Source organism: Eleutherodactylus coqui, chromosome 7 (assembly GCF_035609145.1).
Source record: "Eleutherodactylus coqui strain aEleCoq1 chromosome 7, aEleCoq1.hap1, whole genome shotgun sequence".
NCBI lineage: Eukaryota > Metazoa > Chordata > Amphibia > Anura > Eleutherodactylidae > Eleutherodactylus > Eleutherodactylus coqui.
Window position 1 is genome coordinate 55,161,488 of NC_089843.1, and position 26,412 is coordinate 55,187,899.

Sequence of the window (26,412 nt, forward strand, 5' to 3'; positions counted from 1 at the left end):
AGTTAAGGCAACTAAGCTTTGCCCCTAATATATTAACTTGAGACAAAAAAAATCGAATTCTACAATAAAAAGTGACATTTTCGATGGTGTTTTAATTTAATCTGATGTTTGGGGGGGTTAAATCTCAAATTAAAACTCTGTTACATCTGTAACTATGCATATGGCAATCCGTTAGCTTAGCTGCACCCCCCCCCCCCCCCTCTCATTGCAAACAGCGGCAAGAGGTGGAGAGGAGAAGGGGGAAGGAGTTTTGCAGTCACGCTGCTAAACTCCCTCCCACCTGCTTTCTCCGGCCTCTATCATTGGCTCCCATAGGAGTCTATGGCAGCAGCCGTAGTCCAGCTAGGAAGAAAGTTCCAGGACTGTCCTTCTTGCCCGGCGTAAAAGCGAGAATACGCCTGTGTGATCTGGTGCATTGGAACCCAATGCATTAGATGGTAGCGTATATTGGCCGGCTGTGAAAACGCCAGCCGATATACGCTCGTGTGAATAAGCCCTGAAACGTTAAGTATAAACATTCACCTTGCACACGTTGTTGCTTCTCAAACCGAACTGAAAGTTTAGAAACACCTTGGATATTCTACAACACAAAAATATAAATGACATGTAACATAGCCCCAATAACATTTATGTAGTTGATGTGGTTTAACCCTTTGCAATCATATTTTGGATTCAGGGTTTCCTAGGGGGCTTTCTCTTTCTGCCATTATACAATGGCGCCATCTGCTGGCTAGAGCCAGTACTGCGGTATGTGACATGCCAGAGAGGCCCCTGACAACAGAGCGGCCAGTAATGTACAGTAAGAATAGCCTGCCGGATGTCTTTCGACATCGGAACTGTACAGCCTTCAAACAAAATGTCTTTAGACGTCAGAGAGTGGATTGGAAAGGGTTAATACTATAACCAGAGCAGGTTGCTACTATATAACGGGTATATAGTACTTATGCCAGTGTTGGTCCATGGGAACATCTTGTTGATATTATATAAGTCTATGGTGTGAAAACTGGAAGGATGTGAAAACAAAATTGGGAGAGCATTGGGTGGGATGTACGGAGAGGTCTACTGTGGCTCCAAGGGAACACAGAAAACTGGCCAAAGCGATTACAACTCCCACTGACCGCATATTGTAAAATGACAGATGTCTTTAACCATCTCATTAACAAAAGTTAATCACTCTGGCTGAAAGTTCTTTATTTATAGGATACACCAGGACTTTATTATTCTTCAAAATGTAGGCCTATGGGCACAAGTGTATTGTATTTTTTTCTTTATTTGCTCCCTTAATGCAAAATTAAACAACTTTTAAATGATCTTTATTAACAATTACCTATTATTATTATGCTGCTGCAGAGTATGTTTAATTCTTTCAGACTTAGGTCAGACGACACTACTACTGGCTGTGTCAGCTCTCACTGCTTTATCCCTCCCTTCCCTTAGAAAAAGCAGCATAAATCGGGAAGAGGCTCTACAAAAGAAGACCCGGCCGCCAAAAGACACGATGGCTGATACTGTCAAAGCTGATACCGTCACGGATATCACACAATTGAAAGAAGCCGTGTAAAACCGAAAAACAAGGAGGGAGCTCGCCTTTAGGGTCGTGAACGACTAAATGGCTAACAACATAGATTTTTCTAGTCACTCTGCTCGCATTAAATGGCCAAGACCCATGAGTCTGAGCCCGGCCATCATCCCCTCCAGTGATATATCGGGTCTTATACTGTTCAGGACTTCTCTGTTTGTTACTCTCGCTGTCCAGGACATACGCAGCAGTTTTCTCCAGCACCACAGCTCAAACTCATCAATCCTCCTCCTATCAGCTTTTTCCGCAGTCCAGCTTTCACATCCATACATGGCTATGGGGAAAGCGGTGGTTTGCACTATCCTGTGTTTCATTGCTATGCTGATATCCCTACTTTTCCAGATTTTGTCCATGTTTGGCATCACACTTCAACCCAACACTATCCTATGTTTTATCTCTGGCACAGATTCTCTATCTTGGTGAATTTTAGAACCATGAAGGATGAAGTCTTGCATTCATTCTATGGCCTTGTTTTCGAATTATTTATATATTTATTATATCAAGAAGATGGACACAGATTGGGTCTTCTCTGAATGCCAGCTAGTCTACGCTGCCACATCAAATATGTCACACCTGAAAGCTAAGGAAGCACTGCTTAAAGGGGTTTTCTAGGACTTCAGGCATTATTTCTATGGTTAATCTATTCTCAGGATAGGTCACCATTAGATGATCAGCAGGGGTCCACTGCCCAGGATTCCCACACCACTGCCAATATGGACAGCACAGGAAGCAGATCAGGCTGTCCGTGGAGGAGTCGCCAAGAACCCAAGTTGCTATTGCATTGAAGTTAATGGGAGCTGCGCCTGAACTACCAACCCATTCAGCTGCAGTATGGATGACACAACCTGCTTGCTGTGCTATCTGTACTGACAGTGGTGAGGGGAATCAGCTGATCGGCGGGGGTCATGAGTGACAGACCTCCGCCGATCATCTACTGATGACCTATTCTCAGGGTAAGTGATGAATAGAAATAATTCCCAAAGTCTCGGAAAATATTAGAGTTGTGTTTGATTCTTACTGCAAAAGCTTGTCCAGCTGATGGTACTATATGCAGGAGCCATCTCTCAACCCTAGGTAGCATTGAATTTGGGGACTCCAAAATACTACATTTGCCCTTGAACATAGCTCATTTTGTGGAGAATAACATGATGGTCAGAGGCGTAACTATAGGGGATGCAGGGGATGTGGTTGCACCCAGGCCCAGGAGCCTTAGGGGGCCCATAAAGCCTCCCTTATCCATATAGGGAGCCCAGGACTATGAACACAGCATTATAGTTAGGAGCCCTGTTACAGATTTTGCATGGGGGCCCAGAAGCTTCAAGTTACGCCTCTAGAGATGGTGGTTTTCTGCTTCCCAGCTGCACTTTCTACAAAAGGTCCAATACATGACACTATTCTTCATCCTATGGTTGCTGCTCAAGCAAAAGTAATTTTGCAGCTGTTTACTTTACTGCACTTTAGTTCACTGTAAATAAAGTGGGGATGGTGCATTTCTCTTTGCTATGGGACCTTTTGAATAAGCATTTAACACAAACTTACAGGATGTTTTGCTGAAAGCCTGCCACTTACAGTGCCCGTCTGATTCCACGTGGGGGACACACAGCCCTACAATATAAGACAAGAATATTCACTTACCTCAAATAAATTCACCTCCTGACATGTATGTTTTAGTAAATACGTGTATTCCCATTTAAATAACAATTCTGTAGCATCTTTCTTTAAAGGTCTGCCTTGTGCAGTTCCTCTGTTATATCAACTGAATAAACTGAATAGATTGATGTTAGCATCTCCCCTCCCTTGTCGATGGGGTGTCCTTACATACTCTCAATGGGCAATCAGAGCCAGCAGTGCCAGACTGTTTATGGGAAAGGTTACACCCAGTTGTTTATTTATTCATACCTTTTTTGGGGGGGGTAACTGAGGATTGACACAACACAGAGCTCTGAGAGAATGTGCTAGGGCATAGTTATTTCATGGGTACACACGTATTTATACAGTCCCATTTACACCAGCCGATGATTGCTAAAAAAAAACCCGCTAATTGGCAATCGTTTTAGCGATCATTGGTGCATCTAAACACGTGCCCATCGTGCGCTTTTCGGGAACTGCTAACTCATCATTAAATTCAGTCCAACCTAAAAATCGTCTTTCAGTCTTATCAGCAGTTCTCCAGGGGTAGTGCCGATAGCATTGTTTTCCCCTGGAGAACAAAGGATCCGAGCGCAGATAAGCTGCTGCTATTATGAGGCTTCATTTGCACACTTAATTGCTGTTAAGTAGCTGAGTAGCTACTTAATAGTTTATGCAAAATGATCGCTCAAAGCTGTCGCTCAAACTGTCGTTTGCGCGATCTTTTAGCGATCATCGGCTGGTGTAAATGGGCCTTAAGTCAGTTGGAACATTCTACTTAAAAAATTCAATTCTTTACAATTAAAAAACCTTTTAATTGTTTGCTGCCCTAATTGGTAACAATATCAGTTTATGTATTATTGGAAAGTCAATATATGGACTCGAGAGAATTATCTGCAAAATAAAAATAGCTTTTAGAAAGAGTAATGCCTATTTAGGTTTATAAAAACAACCTATTACTCAAGCATGGAGAGCATAACCGCAGAATATGCCATAAATTCCTAATAGGTACAAGCCAGACTGCGGTGACTGTTTTCAGCTTTCAGAACATTTTGGCATATAATTATGAACTAGAGGGGGACTTTATGATGGTTTCTGTGCAAGCCCTACAAAATTTGTGACTATTCTTGCCAATACACCACCCTCACCACTTTCCTATATATGGGCCGTGGCTTACTGCAAGGGAGTGTAGTCTCCCAGGACCAATAGACTTATTTACAACTTACACAAGAAACTGGCATAAATTATATCAAAAATCTGTGTTAGCGCATGAAGGAACCATGATTTACCTCTTCATATATTAGGTGCATTGTGTATTGATGAAAATTATAAAACTTAATTTTATAAAAATTTAAACTCCAGCCAGAGGCCTCCTGCACACGGGCGGAAGTTCCACAGCGGGATTTCCGCACGTGCATGCTGCCATAGGATTGCATTAGATAATAAGGGCTGCCGAGAAACATCAAGGTTGATGCGCCGGCTCTGCACCGCGCATGTGCTCCAGCCGGCACATCGCAGTGCAGAGAGAGAAGACGCCGGACGGGTGAGTATAAGCTCAATACCGAGGCACGGGTCGCATCCCACTGTTAGATTTCTCACCACGAGATCCGACCCGGCCGTGTTCAGGCGGCCTTACTAAATTTCCCCCTGTGTATCATTTTAATAAAAAGAAAACGAAAACACAATGGGAATGATTTACTAATAATGCCTAAAACTTTAGTCGTATTTATTGTGTGAATTTTGTGAATTGCGAGACACAGAACTAGAACCTATTATTTGCAAGGAGTTTATTCGCATGGTCAATTTTTTCTCTTGCAGCAATGCAATGTCCTACTTTTTGGGGCGATATCACCCATTATTTCCTAAGGGAGTAAAAGAAAATCTCATTGCATTCGCATGCAGATGCAATGTGATTTTTTTTTTTTTTCTATTGAAAAAAAAATACAATTTTCATGCGTGTGAAACATCGCATATGCAGAGATCATACGTTTGCAAGCATGATATTGGTCCAAGTTTCCTGGATGTATATCGCGCTAGCCTGTGTAAATAGAGCTTTAGGGTTCAGTCACACGGGCGCATCGGCGCCCGTGTTACTGCAGTAAGGAGACGGCCGTACCTGAAGACGGACGTCTCTCTGCAGCGCCGAAGGAAAGAACATGTGACCGGCTTTATTGCCAGTCATGTGTTCTTTCATCAGCGCTGCAGAGAGACGTCAGTCTCAGGTACGGCCGTCTTCTTTCTGCAGTAACGGCTCATTCACACGGGTGCATCAGCGCCGGTGTACGGGTGCCGATGCGCCCGTGTGACTGAGCTCTTAGACAGTACAAACTTAGAGGAGATTGTCTGATAATGTGCCAGTAGCTTTACCGAACGATAAATCTGTCGAATTTTAAGACTGTCTAGTCTAAGTTTAGATCACCCTTTAGTTGGCTTAGTTTATGCCAAAAAGTAGCATTTTAGGACACAATCTAGGCGCAATAGCTTTAATAAATCTTCCCCATAGTTAATGTCGCGCAAAGCAATGTGCGCCAGAAAAACTGTTCTATTTTGAATAGCAAATCTGCGCTATTAGCTTTAAAAGTTGGGCAAGCTGAATTTATAGGAAAGCGCCATCATTACTACCTTATTGACGTAGGTTAAGAGCCCATCAACAAATGTTGACTTTATCTTTTGGATCTGCAAGAAATATGAATATTACACTGATGTGACAGAATAAGAATTATGGGAACTATTTTTTTTTATATAAAACTAATACATTATATAATATTTCATAGTAAAAACATATCAAGCCAGCCAACAGCTGGATAACCAATAAATACAGATGCTTCAAGGATGCCCCATGAAAGACTTCCTATGGTGCAGATACCACATAAATATGCTATAAAGGTTTGTCATGGGAAACCCACTGAAATTTTTATGCTAATGTATTTCTTAACCCGAGAACCTTTCAGATTAGATTGGCAAACAAAGAGTTGATCTCCAACTTTAAAGTGACTTTAAAGATTAAATTAGTGAATTGCATAAAAAGCTACCTAAGGGCTCTTACCCACTGGCGGTAAGGATCCACCCATTAGCCCCGCCCCCTCACTTGGCTAGAGAGGGATCACTATGATAACCCCTCTAGCCCCACCCCCTATCAAGCCTGCCCCTGCTCTTGGGAAAGCCCACTAGCTCCGCCCCTATCTTTCCAAATATGGGGAGATATATCAGAGATCCTCTATAGCTCCGCCTTTTTATCGCTTCCCGCAAACTTGCTGATGTAAAAAATTACGGGGACAAAGATGCGATTTTTTTTCACTCACAAATGTGAAGGAGCCCTGACACTGCGGAGCGGTTGTGAATTTTTAGTGCAGATTTCACACCAGATCTTCACAACAAAGTACAGTATGATGCTAGTAAATGGGGCTCTACAAAACTGCAGATCTGCAGCATGTCATATTATAGTATCGGCTGAGTTGTGTGCAGGACACTTCGTGCCTGTAATAGAACCTTAGAAAGTGGCCATATACTTACTGATATACGGATATAGGAGGGCAGGCATATACACCACTTATCCCCCAACATGCAGAAAGCCAAAATGCACTACATATACCAGGTGGAAAATTCCTTGAGTAATTGTGCTGTGTGAACAAACCCTAAAGCTCCATGTACCTCTACTGGTGACGTGTTAAGCCTCTGTACATAGCTGTATTATGGCTAACAGCCTCATTTCAATATGCTTGTGGGAGGAAGGAGAAGTGTTACTGATATTTGGGAAATTCTTTCTTAAAAGTAAAAAATAAATACTTACATCTTATGATATAATTAAATCAGGTCTCAAACCAAAAAAAAAAAAAAGTAAAAGGATGGTAAAAAAACATGAACCTTACTTGTCTAAATTGTAGAACAATTCCAGGCAGTGGATGGAGGTCTTTTAGTTGATTTAACTAAGAGATGAATGGAAAAGTCTATGTCCAATGTTATCTTGAGGTTTAAAAAAAACAAATACACACATACATACCCATTATCTATCTATCTATATGCCAAAAATCACGGGATAGCAGTATGTAAATTGATTATGAAGTGCTGCTACCTCAGGTGAAGGCTTTAGTTCGTCTGCGTCCATATTAAGTTGTGAGGTGTTATCTTGCTTGAACACTGGGCGGCGTGTACATGGCAAGGCGACATAAATTATCAGGGTTCGAAAGAAGCATGACAATGGGTGCCAGATAGATGGGGCATTCTATTTCTAAAGCTGTGTGGGCATTTAGCAATCTTCGATCCACAGTGTCGTGTATAGCAGGAATGTTATTGAAGGTATTACCACCCGCAGGTGCTTAATGGTCGCCATCAGCAGTGTCTGACTAGAATTGGCTGTGAAAACAGACAAGCGACTCCAGCAGAAATCACATCCATATTCAATGTAGGAGGCCCCACATGCATATCTTACAGGTCAATGCAACGTTCTTTAGATTCCAAGGGATATGGGAGCAGGAGACCCACCGGAGTGCCTGTTAGCACCATGACGGCGGACACAGCACCTTATCTGGGCTTGTGAACTTGCTAACTGAACTGCAACATTTGGCAAGGCCAATGAGTCACGCTACACATTGTTTCAGGCTAATGGTAGGGTTCATGTGTGGCACAGACCCCATGAAGCCAAGGACCCCACTGCAGCACTGTGCAGTCTGAGACTATTGGTCCACCTCAACAAGTCATTGACTGGTTCCCAATATGTTTCACTGCTTGGTGACCATCTGCAGCCCTCCATGGACTTCATATACCCCTATAACGATGAGATATTCCAGCAGAATAAGGTACCATGCCATTGGTTCAAGGAGCATTCTGGAGAGCTTCTATGAATGGTGTTGGCTATAAGTTTGTCTGACATGAGCCAAATTGAGCACTTATTGGATTCGGTGAAGTTCATTCTTATCTGAGATCCTGAACCTAAAAATGCCACAGAGCTGTAAATGATTATCTAGATGGTTTGGCTCAACATCTTTCTAGAATTCTTCTGTCTACTTGTGAAATCTATGGCACGTCGAGTTGCTGCACTTTGCTGGGCTACAGAGGGTTATGCATCCGGGACCTGTGCTTCTACAGGTTTCCATGAGCACAGCTTTACAGGTGAGGGTTAATTGAGCGAGCTGGGTGTGGTGTTACTCCAGCCAATCCCCTTTGGTCTGCTGCATATAAATACCAGCATCTCTTGGTAGAAGAGGCTGGTCATTTTACTAACTTTACTCTGTTGATGCACTCTGTATTAATCCCATTCTGAGTTGTGTTGTGCATGTCTAGTCTGTTGTGTGTGTCTCACTTTCCCTGAGGACGGTCTGGACACCTGTAGTCCTTGTCTGCATCTTATGCAGACCCCCTCTTCTCTTCCCTTTGACAGGTGTGGCCTCCAGACATCTGATGTCTTGTGTGTGTGTCAGGTGGGTGATGCCTGACACGGTTTCCGGTTATGTCAGCATGGTGGCTGATTATTTATACCCTTGGTGTGAGGACACTTGGACTAGCTATACTTTGCTATCTGTATGCATGTGAGTAATGGGTGGGGTTCCTGTTCTGTGTGGTATGCATAACCTTTTGTGTTGGTGTGAACAGCGACTTGTTTTGTATGTCTGTGCAAGTGACCAAACATGTGATAGATGCAGTCCTGTTCTGTGTGGTATGTATTGCCGGGTGTGTTGGTGTGAACAGCGACGTGTTCTGAATGTCTGTGCAGGTGGCTAGACATGAGGTGTGAACAGTCGCGTTCTGTGCTCAGTGTGTGTCGTGTCCGGTGTTTTGTACATATCTCCAGGTTCCTAATCAGGGATAGCCAGGTCCCAGATGAAGTCAGTGAGGTTGTCCTTATCGGGACAATCATCCTACTTTTAGGCAGGGGTTCCCCACTTTCCCTGATTAGTAAGGGACAGGTGTCCTTCCATCTTTACCTGGAGAGGTGTAATTAATCTATGCAACATTATGAGAGTTGTTGCGGTTTTATTAGGACACCATCTTACGTCCGTGCTGAGGTGTGGCGCTTTAGTGCATCCTACACAATATTTCCTATCAGATGGCAAGTTTTTGAGAGTCGACAGGGCCTCATAGCACAAAATCTTCAAGGACAGCACAATGAAGCAAAAAATAAGCAAAGTTTCCAATTCAACTGTGAAGAGAAGACTTCTATCTGCAGGTTTGACAGGTAAAGTATTAGTAAGAAAGCCACTACTAAGATTGCACAATAAAAAAAAATAAGACGTACCTGGGCCAAGCAGCATCTCCAATGGACTACTGAAAAGTGGAAGAAGGTCTTATGGACTGATTAATCAAAATTTGAGATCTTTGATACATCATGCAGGGTTTCTGTACGCTATTGAGTAAGTGTAAGAATGATATGCCATGCAATACCCTCTGGTGTCTGCCTAGTTGGTCAGGGAATCATATTACAGCAAGACAATGATCCAAAACATAGTTCTAGATTATGTCCGAATTACTTGAGAAGACAAGAGGAAGCTGGTAGGCTTTCAAAGTATGGCATAACCTGCACAGTCTCTAGATGTAAACCCCACTGAGCTTGTTTGGGATGACATGGACAGAAGGGTGAAAGCAAAGCAACTGTAAAGATCTGGTTCTGGGTTGGAGCCTGTTGTTGTGACCAGTACGGGCTAATGGCATAGTCAGGGTGGCTAGTGGTCGGTACACGGGGAGTAACAGTTTCAGTACAATAGGAGCAGACAGGTATCATAGTCAGGGTGAAGCCAGTGGTCGATACACAAGTCTATCCATTTGCAGTGTGAGGAGCGGGTAGGTAGTGGAGCTCGACTACAGGCTTGGAGCACAATAATCTCGCAAGGAGAGAGAGACAGGTTTATATAATGTGGCTAATCAAGGGACAGGGTGGGGCTAATCAGGGAAACAGGAGCAGGGAACCAGAACTAGCTCATGCAGGGTAACTATCCAAAGGGCTGGATAGCTCAGCAGTAGAGCCGCTGTCTGGAGTACAGAAGTTCCCAGATTCGAGTCCCAACAGCAACCTACAATGCAGCAAATTTGTAGGAACTTCTGCAACAAAGTCGGGAAGAAACTTCTGAGTAATATTTGAATGCAATTGTAAAAAGAATGCTTCTTTTGTGTAAAGATCTTATATCGGCCAGAGGTGGCTATTATGAAGAGTCAAAAATCTAGATTTAATTTGGTGAAACAAAGTTAATTCATTATTTTTATTCATCTTAACTTGTTTATTTGTGCTCTGCTTTCATTTCAAAGTACATTGGAGACATTAAACTGTCTAAATATCAATAAAAACTGGGGAAATTGAGGTGTTCTAAAACTTTTGACCAGTAGTGTCTCCAAATCCAAGAACGTTTGTGCAGCAAGTGGGTTGCGAGATGCGAATTTTAAAATCAAGTGCCATTGTATTTTCAAGAGACGTCATTGGAAAAGCTATATTCCAAGAATAGTCCATGCTCTCAATGAAGGTGATCGAAACTGGAGAGTGCAGTTTTGTAAGCAGTACTTGGAAACTGTTCATTCTCTGCACATCTTGCCAATAAAGATTATTAGGAGCATAAGGCCACATTTAAATTAAATGGCTCAATTAATCTGCTGGGTCTATGAAAATTAATACCAAACTTGTTATAATCAAAAAGCATTAAAAAAAGTATACATCAAAGCATTATATAATGTCTTTATAAAGTTATGCCTGTTAAAAGAGGCAGCAATCAAATAGTAAGCATGCAGGGAGGTAGGTACTTTCAATTAGTAAAATACAGGCACTGTTTAGGGCACACTGTATGCTGGTAATGGACGGCAAAAGGTATGACAAAAAAGGTTGCAGTGTGATATATCTAGGGAAACATGAAAGTATTTCCGCTATCTTTTCACAAAGGGCTTTTGAAAAATAAGATCTTGAATCTGATTGGTTGCTATCAGTGACACCACCACTCCATTTCATACTCACTTGTACTTGTTTTTATTAATATTGCCAATGTTTATGAAATCTCTTACAAAACAACGAAAAACATTTTGCCCATTGCAGCTATTTTTCAACTTTTTTTTCTAGTATGAGGAGAAAACAGATACCTGATTGGTGACCACTGACAATTCCTCTTCTACTGCAAACCTTGTTATCAATAAACCAAAGCATGGAACGTTTTGAAGATTAACCCCCTTGGTATGGCATTGCACTTAAGCTTATTGAGAGTAGCCCCCCTCAATATGTCCCTCTAATGCAGTGTTTCTCAACTCCAGTCCTCATGGACCCCCAACAGGTCATGTTGTCAGGATATCCTATAGTTGAAACCCCTGTGGCAATGTCTGAGGCACCGACAATAATTACATCACCTGTGCAATACTGAAGAAATCCTGAAAACATGACCTGTTGGGGGTCCCTGAGGACTGGAGTTGGGGAACACTGCTCTAAGGGCTTTCACATGTACCGTAATTTGCAGTGAAATATGCTGCTTTGAAAATCTGCATGTCTAAATGCGGATTTTGATGCAGAATTAAGCGATTTTTAATCCTGCATTAAAAACACACTCATTAGATAAGTGTAGATTTTTTTTGGCACGGTGGCAAATTCGTGTATGTGTGAAAGACCCTTACTTAAAAATTGCAGTATCAATATTCATGCGAAAGACCAAGAGAATTTAGTACTATGCTGGTCCAGTCTAAATACAACCTCTCTGGCAACATATCATCGCATATGCTACAAACATGTCTAAATATTACAGAAAACTGTGCACCATGTAAGTTGACATTACCGCTGGCTCAGCTGTAGATAAGTGATGGCCCAGGTTTGTCTGAGGAAGCTTACTTTTACACTTCAGGTGCAGATGGAACTTTTCATAAAGTATCTAAAATAACAGAAGCAGAACTACAGCATAAAAGGCGCATGTATGTATATATATATATATATATATATATATATATATATATATATATGTAATCTCAGCAAAGGCAGAAACAGGTATAGAAAAGGAAATTCATATACTATCATCATATCCTCCACATAACCTTCTTATACTTTGCTTTCAGCCAGAGCTATAACACCCGTTCCCTTACATGACTATTTATTGTTTTATTTGTTTACTTGCTGATATACCCGGCTTCACCCGAGTTAACTTGATACAGGTGTTAACCTGTTGTTCGAACGGAAAAGTTTATGAAGTCGTGGTTACTTTAGAGGAACTGAGTAATAAAATATGTATACACATAGAGGAGCGTTAGATTCTCCTCAGACTGCATGTAATGATGTCCCTCTGCCGAATGTGCCTCCCCTTCCACTCTCTTTACTTAGGACCTAATGAATGCTCACGCCAAAGTTCACACTTGTACGACACCGGGACGTTACACTACATACGGATGCAGTTACTTTTGCGATTAGCGTTAGCATTGAATAATCTAGTTGTGACCCCTTTACTTTTCCTATTTAGGACCTTAAAAAATGCTCCTGCCAAATTTCACGCTTGTATGACACCGGGAAGTTACATTATATAGGGGTGCACTTACTTTTGCAATTGGCATTGAATAATCCACTTGCGACCCCTTTACTTTTCCTATTTAGGACGTAAATGTCATGTCACCACAAATTGCTGTTGTGCCAGCCCAAAGTACTATCGTGATGCCACAAAGCGCTATGGTGAGCGCTAATTTTGTTATTCTTTGTGGCTGGCAATTAATTGTGATTTGTTTTGTTCGGACACCAGTGTCCTTGGGCACAATTTGTAGTTGTGAGTGGTGAGGTGTGGAATAATACACAGAGCCAGATATTTTGCTTAATTTGTTGTAAAATGGTATTAAAAAAGGCAGTGAGATGAGGTAGTTTTTTTTCTTAACATTCAGTGCATAATAACTGATACACAAATTGCAACAATGTAGACATCTGTGTCTAACTCATCTATATACTGGAAGCTTACTCTGGATTTCTTTTCTCTATACCTCTTTGTATTTATATCTCTTTATTTCTTTATCTCCCTCTCTTCATATTTACATCTCTTTTATTTTTCCTCTATTCACTGTCAAAGCTGTCGCTCCTCCTCAGTTACTCACGGTTTCTCAGATTTCTCTCATGTTTTCTCTATCTCTCTCTGTCACAGCTGATCTGTCTCTTTTCACCTCCCTCTCCTGCCTGACACTTTCTTTTCTCCTGTAGGGTGCTTTTTTTTCTGGCGCTCTATCTCTAGCACTTGCTTTGCCTGGTGTGTCTTACTCACTCACTATTTTACTGGCTCACTCCTGTCACCGTTGTCCGGCTATTTATAATCTCTGTCACCTGACCAGTTTGTCTGCAGCCAATCACAGCCTATCTGGTTGCTAGGCTACCTGCCTCATCTGAGTCTTTATGCATTTTTCCTATTTTGTGCAGCTGGCTAATAAACGTCCTAACTGGTTGCTAGGTTACCTGCATCCCTTGTGTAAACTGACTCAGATTAAACCCTAAGGCCGTTATTATATTACCGGTCCCCATAACTAAACCGTGCTATGTAGTGCCTTTGTCCAGCCCACTACATAAAGAATGCTTGTGCCAAATTTAATGCTTTTACGACACCGGGAATTTACATTACATAGAGGTGCACTTACTTTTGCAATTAGCATTGAATAATCAAGTTGCGACTCCTCTACTTTTCTTATTTAGGACGTAAAGCATGCTTGTGGCAAATTTCACGCTTGTACAACATCGGGAAGTTACTTTATATAGAGGTGCCAAAAGTTTTGTTTTTAGCATTGAATAATCAAGTTGTGACTCCTTTACGTTTCCTATTTAGGACCTAAAGAATGGTCATGCCAAATTTCATGTTTGTATGACATCGGGAAGTTAGAGAGTTAGATTAGGTACATTACACAGAGGGTTGCCAATACGCTTGCACAACACCAGGAAGTTACATTACATAGAGATGCCAAAAGTTTTGCACTTCACATTGAATAATCAAGTTGTGACCCCTTTACTTTTCTTATTTAGGACATAAAGAATGGTCGTGTCAAATTTCCTGTTTGTACGACATTGGGAAGTTATAGAATTAGTGGCGAGTCAGTCAGTCATTGAGGGCTTTCGCCTTTATACATAGGTCTTAGGTTTTGTTCATGAAGCATTGATACCAAATAGTGCTTATATAGCATCTACATTTGCTTACCTAATTAATTAAATAATATTACAAAGCAATTCAACAGTTACTGTAGAACCACTTGCTAGCTACAGATAACTAAAAACTAGGCTTAGCAATACTAAGCAATACTTCATGCACAGTACGAAACAAGGGGTTAACACTGTGCTATTATCCAGGTGGTCTATTATAAACACAGAGTTCGAACGTGAGCTGAAGTGTTTCTATTGTGAAGGTTCACCCTCATGTATCCTATTTGCTAAGTCTCTACAGTATGCATACTTATCTGTTGGAGGCCAGCCCTACGTACAGTTGTACTGCGCGGGAATCACTAACTTTACTGACCCCAGCTGCCTCAGGTCAGGAGTGTAACTCCATTGCATTCTTCCTGTTGTTCCTGGTCACAATCCAGATGTCTCCAGCTACTTGTGGCTGGAACATGACTGTCTTCTTCCTTTTGGTAGCAAGCAGTCCCTAGGTTTTTCGGTCAGATCTCTCTGGGCTCTCACAACAGCCCCTCTGGCTGCCCTTTGCAGTCGTCCACTGTAAGTAGTAAGAGGAGAGCGGGGTAGTGCTCCCCTCTCTTACATTACAGATATTGCAATCATATGACATCAGTGTTTGATCCGTATTTTCCTTTGTAATTGCTGTCTGTTAGGTATGGGGTTACCGCTGGGGGCGCTGGCGGCTGGCAGTTGCGCTCGGCTCCTCCGGACGCAGTGGATGTCAGTGCGGGCAGCTCCAGTTGGGGTTTCCCTGTGTTGGTGGTTGCCCGCTCCCGCTGTCGACGCGTGCCTCGCCGCACTCGGGGAATGTGCCCCCTCGGGTCGTCCGCGCGGCTCTCTGTATAGTACACGGCCTCAGGGAGAGGTGGTCTTATCATCTCCCCTATCGGCGTGTCACCTTTCTCCACCCTGTCTGGGTGGGGACGTTCACATATCGGGCTGCTGATTTCCAGCAGAGGTTGCCAGTGTTTGGTTAGACTTAGCTCTGCTAGCACCCACATATACTGTTCCTGACTGTTTTGTTTCTTTGACCCATTCTTGCCTTTTGACTCCGCTCCTGTCCGAGTCCTTTGTACTGTGCACGTGCCTCCCCGGTTTGACTCAGTTTACCCTGACTACTCTCTATTTTACCTCGGTCCCTTGCTCTCGGTAGGGTTCTACTCAGCTGGTTTTGACCATCCGTCTCCTGTCCTGCTTCCTTGGGATCCCTGTCACTAGGTCAGAGCAGGGACCATTGCCCAGTTGTTGCCCTGGGGATTAGCCCAGGGGGATTAGCCCAGGGGGACAAGTAGGTAGGGATACGGGTGTGGGCTGTTGTAGGGAACTCCCCTTGGCCATCTGTCCCCTACCAGCCCTAACACTGTCATTTGTTTTATTTTGACAAAAATAGGTGAAAGAAAAACTGATACAATGTGTTATCCCTACAGGTGGTACATGGGGATTCTCTCTTTGGTGTTACTTGATTGTCTTGTCAGACCTGCACTATGCATAATTATTAATACTTAAAGGGAAACGAACTTACATGTCTAAGTTCATTACTGCTAGTTAACCTGAACATTTGTCCTGCAGCATGATGTGCTTCTTTTTCCAGTCCTTTAAGATGGATCTGTAATTCAGATTAGTTTACACATTTAAAGGTGTACATACGTAAATTGTTAGATGTATATCACCTTGACATCAGACAAATATTATACCCCTCATTCTTCCTTAACAGAGACTTTTAGTTGAATAATGGTTCCGTGGGAAACATTCAAAGTAGGTCCGCCTACTTGCCAGTTTAGACAATTGCTCTTGTAATTCTAGCCCACCTAATACTGCTATATAGTGCCAAGATAATACTGATATGTACAGTCCACATTATATCACCACTTAGTGCCCAAATAATAAGCAGTATCTAAATAATACTCCCTTAAAGATCCCAATAATACTGCCATATAGTTCACACTTAAGGGCTCATTAAGACAAGCGTGTTTTTTTGCGCGCCCATGTGCGCATGAAACTTTGCCCATTAACTGGAGCGGCTGCTCCACGAAGGTCCCCTCATCACTGAACACTGTGACAGCACTGTCACAGTGTTCAGTGATGAGGGGACTGCAGCGGGGACAAAAGAATCCCCTACGACAGCTGTCACAGCTGTGGCAGAGGACCGCGATACTATTGAAGGCAATGGGATGTAAACAACCCCCGCAGGGATTTTCAGAGAAGGGCTTGAAATACAAGCCCTACCCCAAAAATAACCCCTAGTTGCTAAAAATAAAAAAAAATCTTAACTCACCTAGCAGCGCTGTCAGGGCTCCGGCGCATCTTCTCCCCAGCACTGTTCTGCATCATTTTCTTCTGGCCGTGAATTTAAAGATCCCAGCCTCCTGGAAGTTCTGCCTCTGATTGACTGAGCGCAGAGACCAATCACAGACATTCAATTATCAAATGGCTGTGATTGGTCCCTGCTCTTAGCCAATTAGAGGCAGCGCTGAGTGATTCACTGAATTCAATGAATGGCTGAGCGCTACCTCTGATTGGTTACAGCGCTCACCCAATCAAAGCCAGCTCTTTCAAGACACAGGGATTTTTCAATCCCTGGCCTCCAGAAAAAAGAAGACAGTCGGGGACTGGAGAGAAGAGCCAGACAGTGCTTGAAGGTGAGTAAAGATTTTTTTTTTCTGCAGCTAGAGATGAACTTGGGGCTAGGGCTTATATTTCAACCCTCCGCACCACCGAACATCATCGCTACAGGGATTGCCTTCACCCCATTGCTTTCAGTAGGGCCGCAGCAGCGCCAGCCCCATCGAAGGCAATGAGATAACATCACGTTCCTCTGCCACAGCTGTGACAGCTGTCGCAGGGGATTCTTTCATCCCCACGGGGAGTCCCATCATCACTGAACACTGTGACAGTGTTGTCACAGTGTTTAGTGATGAGGGGACTCCTCGCAGGGAATAACAGAGTTTCTATTAACTCCTGTTTCCATAGGAGTCAATGGAAACTCTGGCAAAATGCGCACCTAAGATAGCCGATGTCCTAATTAAACTAGTTACCTGAAATTTCCTGCTGTAATAGTGTCAATGCTTCCAACCAGTTCTTATTTTCCTGCTGCAATAACTTGCTGTACATCCATGTAATCACTACAGCCAATAATTGGTCTCAGATGCTTACATGTATGGCACATGAGTGCTGATGCCTGCGATTGGCTGTAGCAGACACATTGATGTATAATAAGTCATCATTGCAGTAAAATAAACAGAGACCGGTAGGGACTACAAGTATTGGTGCTGGACCAGCAGGGGATTTAATAGGTGAGTAATGCTTGTTGTTTTTATTTTATAACATCTCCTGCAACTGGTTTAAAAGGAACCTGTCAACGAAAATAGTGTCTGATCTGCAGGCAGCATGTTATAGAGCTGGAGGAATCAAGCAGATTTAATTTGTGGGAAAAGATTCAGTATATCTTGCATTTTATTTATTTAAATCACTGTTCATTATATGCTTAGGAATCCAGTGGGTGGTCCTATAGCTATGTGTGAATGCACTGTAAGACACGGAAGGCAGGCAATCACTGATTAGGACCGCCCACTGGACGCCTAAACCCAGAATGAGTAGATTTAAATAAATTAATTACAAGTTCTACTGAATCTTTTCCCAGAAAATCATATCCTTGACTGCTCCTGCTCTATAGCCCACTGGTAGAACTGCATGTACAATGCAAGTTTATTTCCTTAAAATCTCAGACAACCCCTTTAAACCTGGACCCAGAAGTCAATAATTCTTGTATCTTTCTCCAACCACAAGGTCTCACTAAGTATTCCAGAATTGCAACATGGACTGCATTTTATTTACCTCCAATAGTGCTGACATCCTTTTTAGTTCTTCCTGATTTATTTCAATGGAGCAGTTTTCCATTGCTAATAAAGAGCAAATAACACGAAAGTTAGATTTTAAGTAATACAACCGCAACCATGGAAAGTCATAAGATAAACCAAACAATTATAACACAAAGTATCAGTGTTAAAAATGTGTTTTACAGTTTCCGGAGACTTCACTTAACTTGGCCCACCATCTTGGTATATTGTTAATTGGTATTGCCGGCACGGAAAACTATTTATGTGCTTAAATCCACTGTCAATGCAGTAAAACACCAGCGAACGCATTTCAGATGCGATAGGAACCCTAATTCATTTCTGCTGTGTTGCTAATAAATGTTCCCCCTCCCCAGAAGAATCTACTTCAGGGAACTTTTGCGCCGGTCAATGGTCAAGTAAACGAACGTTCATACAAGCATTTATGATCAGTTAACAAACAAGCAAAAGCTCATTTGTCAGCTGATTGCCTCCTTTAGGGTGGATTCACACGGGCAAGAAAGTTGCACAATTTTAGCACGCTTTTTGCCTGATGTGAGAGACAGTAAGAGCGCTGTCACACTGGCGAGAAAACACATGATTATGAAACCAATGTATTTCAATGGTTTCATTCTAATTTACGATGTTTTCACTCCTGCGATGCTGCAAGAAAAAAAAATCACAGTATGTCCTATCTTTCTGCAATATCGCCCAGTGCTTTCAATGACGGCAGCATTTTTTGGGTTTTTGCCTCTATGGCTATTCTTTTTTTTGTGCAAATACTAATCACTATTTTACCATTAGGAAACAACATACGGAACCAAATATTGATGAAAATACTGATGATATACGGTTGTAACGTTATCTGGAAAATATCTGTGATATGAATCCGTATTACGGATGTGTTTCCAAACGCTCATCTAAAACCGGCCTTAGGCTTTATTCAACGGCGACGTTTTAACACCTGGCTGATATATACGACCATCAGAGGCATTGGTTTCCAATGCATCTGTTCACATGGGGCGAATATTCGGCACGTAAAAATGTGGAACCATCAAAAATGGAACATAAGGGACCGAAATACACGCCAACGCATATATACAGTGGATGGTTCTGGTACTATCTTTTACCAGATATATGGCAGTGGCTCTCACAGATTCCTATGGGAGCTGGACAAAGAAAGGGAGGGGGAGGCAGTTTAGCAGCGTCCAACTCTGTGAAAAGCTTACAGGTGCCTCTGTATAGGCATTGGAAGTCATCCTGAGGATTTTGGCAGAACGAGGGTTTTCTGGGGTGCAAGAGATTTGTTCACTAAAGACGACACTCACAGTCGTGTGAATGGGTGAGATAATGCTGGCCGTGATCGCGGTGAAACGTCCATTCATGCCAATGTACAGCATGGACAATAAAACGTAAAAACGCCTACTCTCGTGTGAAAGAGCCCTCATAATGAGGTTTGTTGGGATTCATTATGGTGTCTGAAATTTTCTTGGTAAAAAATAGTGTTGCATAGCGTGTTATTCTTTCTGGCAAAGTGATAGAATCTGCAACAGAGGCTCTAGATGGATCTTCCAACGCGGATGTAAACAAGGCCTAAAATTGCCATTGCAAGATTTCCTTGTCCTTATATTAAACTTGAAATTACATACTTATAAATACTTTTGATTACTTTAACAGCAAAAAAACTGAAAATATAATTGATCTTCCCAAACCATATATATATATATATATATATATATATGATATCATCTCACTCATGACATGTTGCTCCTGTAGGGGTGCATGCTGCGTGATCTGCTGTAACAGCATGTGGATCAATGTTAATTGCTAGGCGGCACTTAAATAGCAAATACATGTGTTGACAGCAACTAGCAGCGATGTGCTTGTGGTTAAGGCCTTGTTCACCCGAGTGTGGTTTTAGCGCAGTACAGGCGTGTGAAAAGATCGCGGCTGTACTTAAACACGTGAACGGGTGATTTCCAGCTATTAATTCTTGAGGTTAATTAGCTGTAAAATTCCAGAGTCACACGATCAGGAGGTGCGTGATGCATGTTATCCAGCTCCCATAGGAGTCTATGGAAACTCCAGCGCAGCTCGCACCAAAGATAGGTCAGGTCCTATCTTTTCTCGCAGCGCGGACCTGAGATGTGAGCTTTGACCTATCTTTGTTAGGTGCGTTTTTTTTTCACGTCTAGAAATCCTTTATCTGAACATTTCCATAGGAAACCATTGGTACTATTAGACGTGATCTTTTCACGCACCTATACTGCACTAAAACCACGCTCGTGTGAACGAGGACTAAAGCAAGTAAGCCACAGTGTGCATGGACACCCTAAGGTCTCTCTCACATGAGTGTATGTTACCGCGTATTACACGGTACCGATCTCACATTGACTTTCAATCCTGCCTCACACACACAGCACGCGAAAAATGCACGCACAAAAAAAAACCCCGCATGCACCATCTTGGCACGTATTACATGCGCATACATGCCAAGATAATGTATGGAGATTGTCAGCACACAGCAAGTACGCATATCATAGCGTGTCATTGCACACATGCTGCCACATGGGAGATACGCTACAAACAAATACTTGTGAGGGAGCCCTAAAACATATCATTCTGTTCATTATATAATTAAAAGCAAATCAGCACAATTAAAAAGAATATCAATTCTCACCAGCCAGAATATTAATAAGTGGAAGCTCAATGTTATAAAACAAATCCCACAGTCCTTCTGCCTGCAAAACATTAATAACAATCATTACCATAATCATCATTTGACCTTCAAGATAAATCTTCCCAACTGTAGCTTTGCGACAAAAGCTATTTCGTTTTTAATTAGTGATAATTATCCTTTCTTGACATGAAGATGTATAGAATATGGTTAAAAATACATTTTAATTAGGCTGCTTTCCTTTGGCAGTATTTGGTCAATATGTTGCTTCAGTATTTGTTAGGCGTGGAACCTATGGAGAAGGAAGTATAAGGCCGGCTCCAAACAACCGGATTCCTATTGCAGAATCCGCGTTCGGTGTCTGCGTGGAGGATCCGCAGCAAATGGCACGCATTGAAAAGTACGTACTTTCGCTTTTTCCTTCACACTCGCGGATAGGAATTACGTATTCCGCGAGCAGAGGAAAAAAATCACAGCATGCTATATTTTGCTGCGGACTGTGCATGGATGGCCTCCGTTGAAGTCAACGGAGGCCGTCCAACCCACAGCTATTATGCAATTGACATTGCGTTCAAAAGAATGGGGTTCATATTCGTGCGAGATTTGTGCTCTCACAATGCACAAATTTCGCACGACTCTCTTGGCCATGTGAAAATGTCTTTAAAGGGGTGTTCCAGGTAAAATGCTATTGGGCCCCAGCCGATCAACTATTGATCCTGAGAAAAGGTCATCAATAGTATTTTCCCTGCAAAATGGGAACTTGGCCTGCAATACAAAGCCAGGCCACTGCAGTGGGAACAGAGCTGTCTGCTTCCTCCATAAATTGGCTCAGTGCACAAGCAAGAATATCAGAGAATAGCAGATCAGTGAGGATCCCTGGTGATAGGCCCTGCTAATCTACTACTGTTGGTGAACTTGACAACCCATTTAATCAGATTCTCTTCATCTAATGTTATGATGCTTTCCTTATTCCTCCCATAGGGGTACATGGGACCTTTACTAAACCAGAGTATACCTTCAGTTTAACATGGTTGTACACAGAGCTTGTTCTCTCTCAGATTCAATGCACAAAAGAAAAAAAAACAATCGGATGGCATAATTTACATGTATTTTCTTTTTTTATCATAATGTATTTTCTTTTTAGAAGCCTTGCTTCTAGTAGAGAATATGTCCTCATACAGCAGCTGAAAGAGCCTATTACAGCCTCTGACAAAACATAGCTGAATGGCTCTCCATGTGCTGTTATACAGCCTCCTAGATTTGGTTACAAGCAAAAAAGAACATGTAAAAACTGCACCCATCCTAAAAACCTTAAAGGAGTTGTCCAGTTATAAACTATGGATGGCCTCAGGATAGGACATCAATAGAAGATTGTCGAAGGTGTGTCACCAGGGACCCCTGATGATCAGCTGTTCTCTGGACCACTGAGCTTGTGCACAGAGCTGATTTCTGCAGGAAGCAGACAGCTCTCTTCTCTCTGCAGTGGCCTACAGTGGTACTGCAGGCCAAGTTCCCACTGAAATAAATGGGAACTTGATATGCAATACCAAGCCTGGCCACTGCAGAGAAAACGGAGCTGTCCACTACCTGCAGAAATCAGACCATGAGCACACTGACCAGTAAACAGCTGAATAGCAGGGGTCCTAGATGACACGCCACACTTGATCTATTATTGATGACCTATCATGAAGATAGGCCATAAATAGTTTACAACTGGACAACCCCTTTAAGTAGTCATTTATGACGTCTTGTAAAGTCGGCTTCATATAGGTTGTTTTTTGTTGAATATTACCACAGCAGTGTTACTTAATGATACAATTCCCATTCACACCTTGCATATTTTTTTCCCATTGTGGTTTTATGAATGTTTATACTTCATGCTGTGTTTTTTTATATAATTGCAACATACTCCATATGTGGTATTTTCTGCACTGAAGTCAATAGAATATCTGCGATGTATGCAGAAACATTTATGGATGTATAACCACAAACGAGTTTTTTTTATAGCAATTCTCAACCGCAGCAGTGTGTGACAGGAACCTAAGTGAAACAAAACATGTCCTTCACTGCTGATCCTTCATTGATATTTATATCTCTTACCCACTGGAATATTCATACAGTAGATAGTGTGTCCTGCATGTTGTGATAGTATACAGTGCTTTTCTTACCCGAAGTCTGCATTCTAGGCTCACCATCAGACGGTATAAAACAACCAATTTCTTGCAAGTGTTTTGGAGCTGGAACACACAACGTAGATTTAGGAGACTAAAAGCGATGAAGCTGTTACTATACATCTAGAATACTTCAGAAGTCCTCCAATGTAACTATAGCAGTATACATTCATATGCAGATGTATGTGCAACACCTTAAATAATCAATTTCTCCAAGTATGGTGAGTTATCTATTACAGGGAAGCCAACAACGTAATTACCATTCCTTCTTATTACTTATTTATTTGTCTAAGTATTTAGGACTTTTCTTTCTCTCTTCACTATACTCCCCCACTTCCTTAAAGGATGACTTTCTTAGTCTTCCTTTATACTTCCATCTTTAGACTGGGTTCCCATAGGACGTAAATCTCACAAAATGTCCACAGCGGGACCACAGGGAAATTCTGTGAGATTTCTGCAGCGGAAAGGCTGATTCAAAACCCACGGTTTTGAAGCGGCTTGTCCGCCTGTACTCCGCTGCGGACATCTCTCCTCATAAAAAGAAAAGAGCCCGCGGCGGAAACGTTGAGACAATTGACATGCCGTGGATTTGAATTCCGCACCGCATGTCAGTTTCCACACGACTTGTCCGCAGCATGTGGACGAGATTTTTGCAAATCTGGTCCACTTCACTGCTGAGTCTCAGACCTAAGAATGCAGGCAGAATTTCTGTGTCGAAAGTCAACACGGAAGTTCTACCTTGTGTGAACCCAGCCTTACTTACCCCTTGTTATAACAACATTGTGCTCGTTGTTTCTGGTGTTACAGGTTGCAAACGTTTGCATGATGAGGTTCCACTGTATGGGTTGCCACCTTATTATAAGGATTCGTCCACAAACACTTCATGACGTTTCGGCAGCGGACAGAAGTTCACCTGTATAACTGCTGGAAAGTCCCATTTTGACACTTAGGCTCCATTCACAAGGGGCAGTTTGGTTGCAATAAAAACCGCACTAAAAATGTATTTCTAAAACTGCGTGCGTTTGTTGCCAGATGTTACTACAAACATAGTAAAAACACACATGGCTTCACCAATGCACTTTTCGGTGCGGTTTTTATTGCGACCAGACTGCCTCTAAAATTCTTTGAACCTCAACTGGACTTGGAAAGTCTTTATTGTTATCTGGCTTAGATCTCCTGTTCAGGGTACTCAGTGGAGCGAACCTTAAAGTAATACTCAATAAGTATGTCATTACATCTACCTGTACTGATTTCATTTGAAAATTGATAAACATATTAAACCTAATTAGCCCATGCTTAAAATGGGTTATCTACTTTCCAAGTATGGTAGATTGCAGATCAACTGTTGCTGGGTCAGTGCACTTATACATGGAGCTGATAAGTGCAGGAAACAGACCGCTTGCAGACAGACTACAAACTCTTGTTATGGGCTCAAAGTTGCTGAAATACTTACCTTCCCCAACGTTCCTCGCTGTCAGCTCTCAAACCTACCACTGCAATGCATTTTGTGGACTTCATAGATGCCTGCTATGCAGTCCACTCATTCTATGTACGCACCATGTAGTCCGTTGGAAGCTTTCAGTGGCAGGTTTGACTGACACATAGGGAATGATGAGGAAGGCGAATTTAAAACTTACATTCTTGGATTTAGTATGCCAGTTACTTTGAGTCTCTAAGATTAGCTTATAGGGTAGTGGCTGACAGATTCCCTTTAAATTGCCCACTGACAAAACAAAATCGGCAAATTGTCTTGCAGTAGTTCTGTATCTCTTTTCCTGCTCAAGGAAACGGTTTCTCAGTCTGGAGGATTTTCTGCACGATCAAGAAACAGTCTTGTAGACATCCAGTACGAGGCTTAACCCCTTCATGACGCGGCCCCTTTTTTGTTTCCATTTTCGTTTTTTCCTCCTCCCTACAAAAAAAAAATCGAAACTCCTTTATTTATCCATCGACGTTGCTGTACGAGGGCTTGTTTTTTGCGGGACGGGTTGTATTTTTCAATGGTGCTATTTAATGTACAATATAATGTACTGAAAAACTTTTAAAAAATTCTAAGTACAGTAAAATGAAAAAAAAAACGACATTCTGCCATCTTTCAGTGCGTCTTGTTTCTACGGCGCACAAACGGCAACAAAAACGACAGGATAACATTATTCTTTGGGTCAGTCGATTGCTACGATACCAAACTTGTATGTTTTTTTTTTTTTTACTATACTACTCTTTTTTTTTTTTCAAAGACATTTAATTTTTTTCAATTATTTTCTGTGGCCATCTTGTGCGCGCAATAACTTCAGAATTTTTCCATCTACGTAGTTAGTTAGTTAGTTTTTGCGGGATATCCTGACGTTTCCGTTAGTACTAATTTGGAATACATACGACTTTTTGATCGCTTTTTATTGCATTTTTTTTCTGGGAGACAGGCCGACTGAAAAAGTTCATTTCTGGCGTTCTTTATTTTTTTTTTCCGGACGACGTTCACCGTGCGGGGTAAATAATGTGCTACTTTAAGAGAGCGGACTTTTACGGATGCGGTGATACCATAAATGTATTTTTATTTTATTATTTAGATTTTTTAATTAAGGATATGGCAAAAGGGACAGTGATTTAAACTTTTATTATTTTTTTTTTTACAACTAAAAAATCTTTATTGATTTTTTTTACTTCACATTCAAGTCCCCCTGGGGGGCTACAATATGTGATGCTTTGATCGTTCCTGCAGTATGATGTAATGCTACAGCATTACGTCATACTGCAATTTCTCAAGGCAGCCCTGGGGCCTTTCAGAAGGCCCCCGGCTGCCATGACATCGGCACGCCCCCCCCCCCCCGATCTCACCGCGGGGGGGTCCGTTCGTTCAGGGGATTTAAATGCCGCTGTCAGAACTGACAGAGGCATTTAAAGAGTTAATAGCCGCAATCAGCCGAACGGCCGATTGCGGCTATTGCCCGCGGGTGTCAGCTGTAATAAACAGCTGACGCCCGCGCTGTATGAAGAGAGGTCGCCCTGCGACCTCTCTTCATATATACTCCGATGCTCCAGGAACTAAATGTACGCCCTGGAGCGGGAAGGGGTTAAAGGAGCTGTGCCAAGACAGAAAATGATCCCCTATTCATAAGAAAGGGGTTAACTTTCTAATTGGTGACGGTCTGACTGCTGGGATCTCCACTGATCCCAAGAACAGGGCTGCCAAAGGTTCCCGTATGAACGAATCGGTGGTCACACTTGTGCGCTGTTACTCATTTTATTTAAATGCGAGCGGAAGAGATAATTGAGTTTAAATATTTGGATTTAAGTAATGGATTTCTGTGTCGTACGGAACTCTGAAGACACTGCTTTCAGCTACTATAACACTTGGCAGGGATGGCTATGTTATAAGGAATCCCAATTGACCGGGATATCATATTTTGGGAGGTACTACAACATTCATACATGCTGCCCAAAGACAT

At 42.1% G+C, this 26,412-nt stretch overlaps 1 protein-coding gene across 1 annotated transcript in view; it reads right to left on the minus strand.

Annotated features, from left to right (window-relative positions):
• Positions 1–26,412, minus strand: part of POLN (DNA polymerase nu) — a 120,414-nt gene that overhangs the window by 62,753 nt on the left and 31,249 nt on the right. The window contains exons 10-18 of the mRNA XM_066574782.1: positions 22,964–23,032; positions 20,799–20,859; positions 18,120–18,184; positions 15,808–15,891; positions 11,941–12,033; positions 7,078–7,134; positions 5,831–5,884; positions 3,119–3,184; positions 523–580 (exon numbers count right to left, since the gene is read on the minus strand). Of these exons, the coding sequence (XP_066430879.1) occupies positions 523–580; positions 3,119–3,184; positions 5,831–5,884; positions 7,078–7,134; positions 11,941–12,033; positions 15,808–15,891; positions 18,120–18,184; positions 20,799–20,859; positions 22,964–23,032 (607 nt within the window). The remainder of the gene's footprint in view (positions 1–522; positions 581–3,118; positions 3,185–5,830; positions 5,885–7,077; positions 7,135–11,940; positions 12,034–15,807; positions 15,892–18,119; positions 18,185–20,798; positions 20,860–22,963; positions 23,033–26,412) is intronic.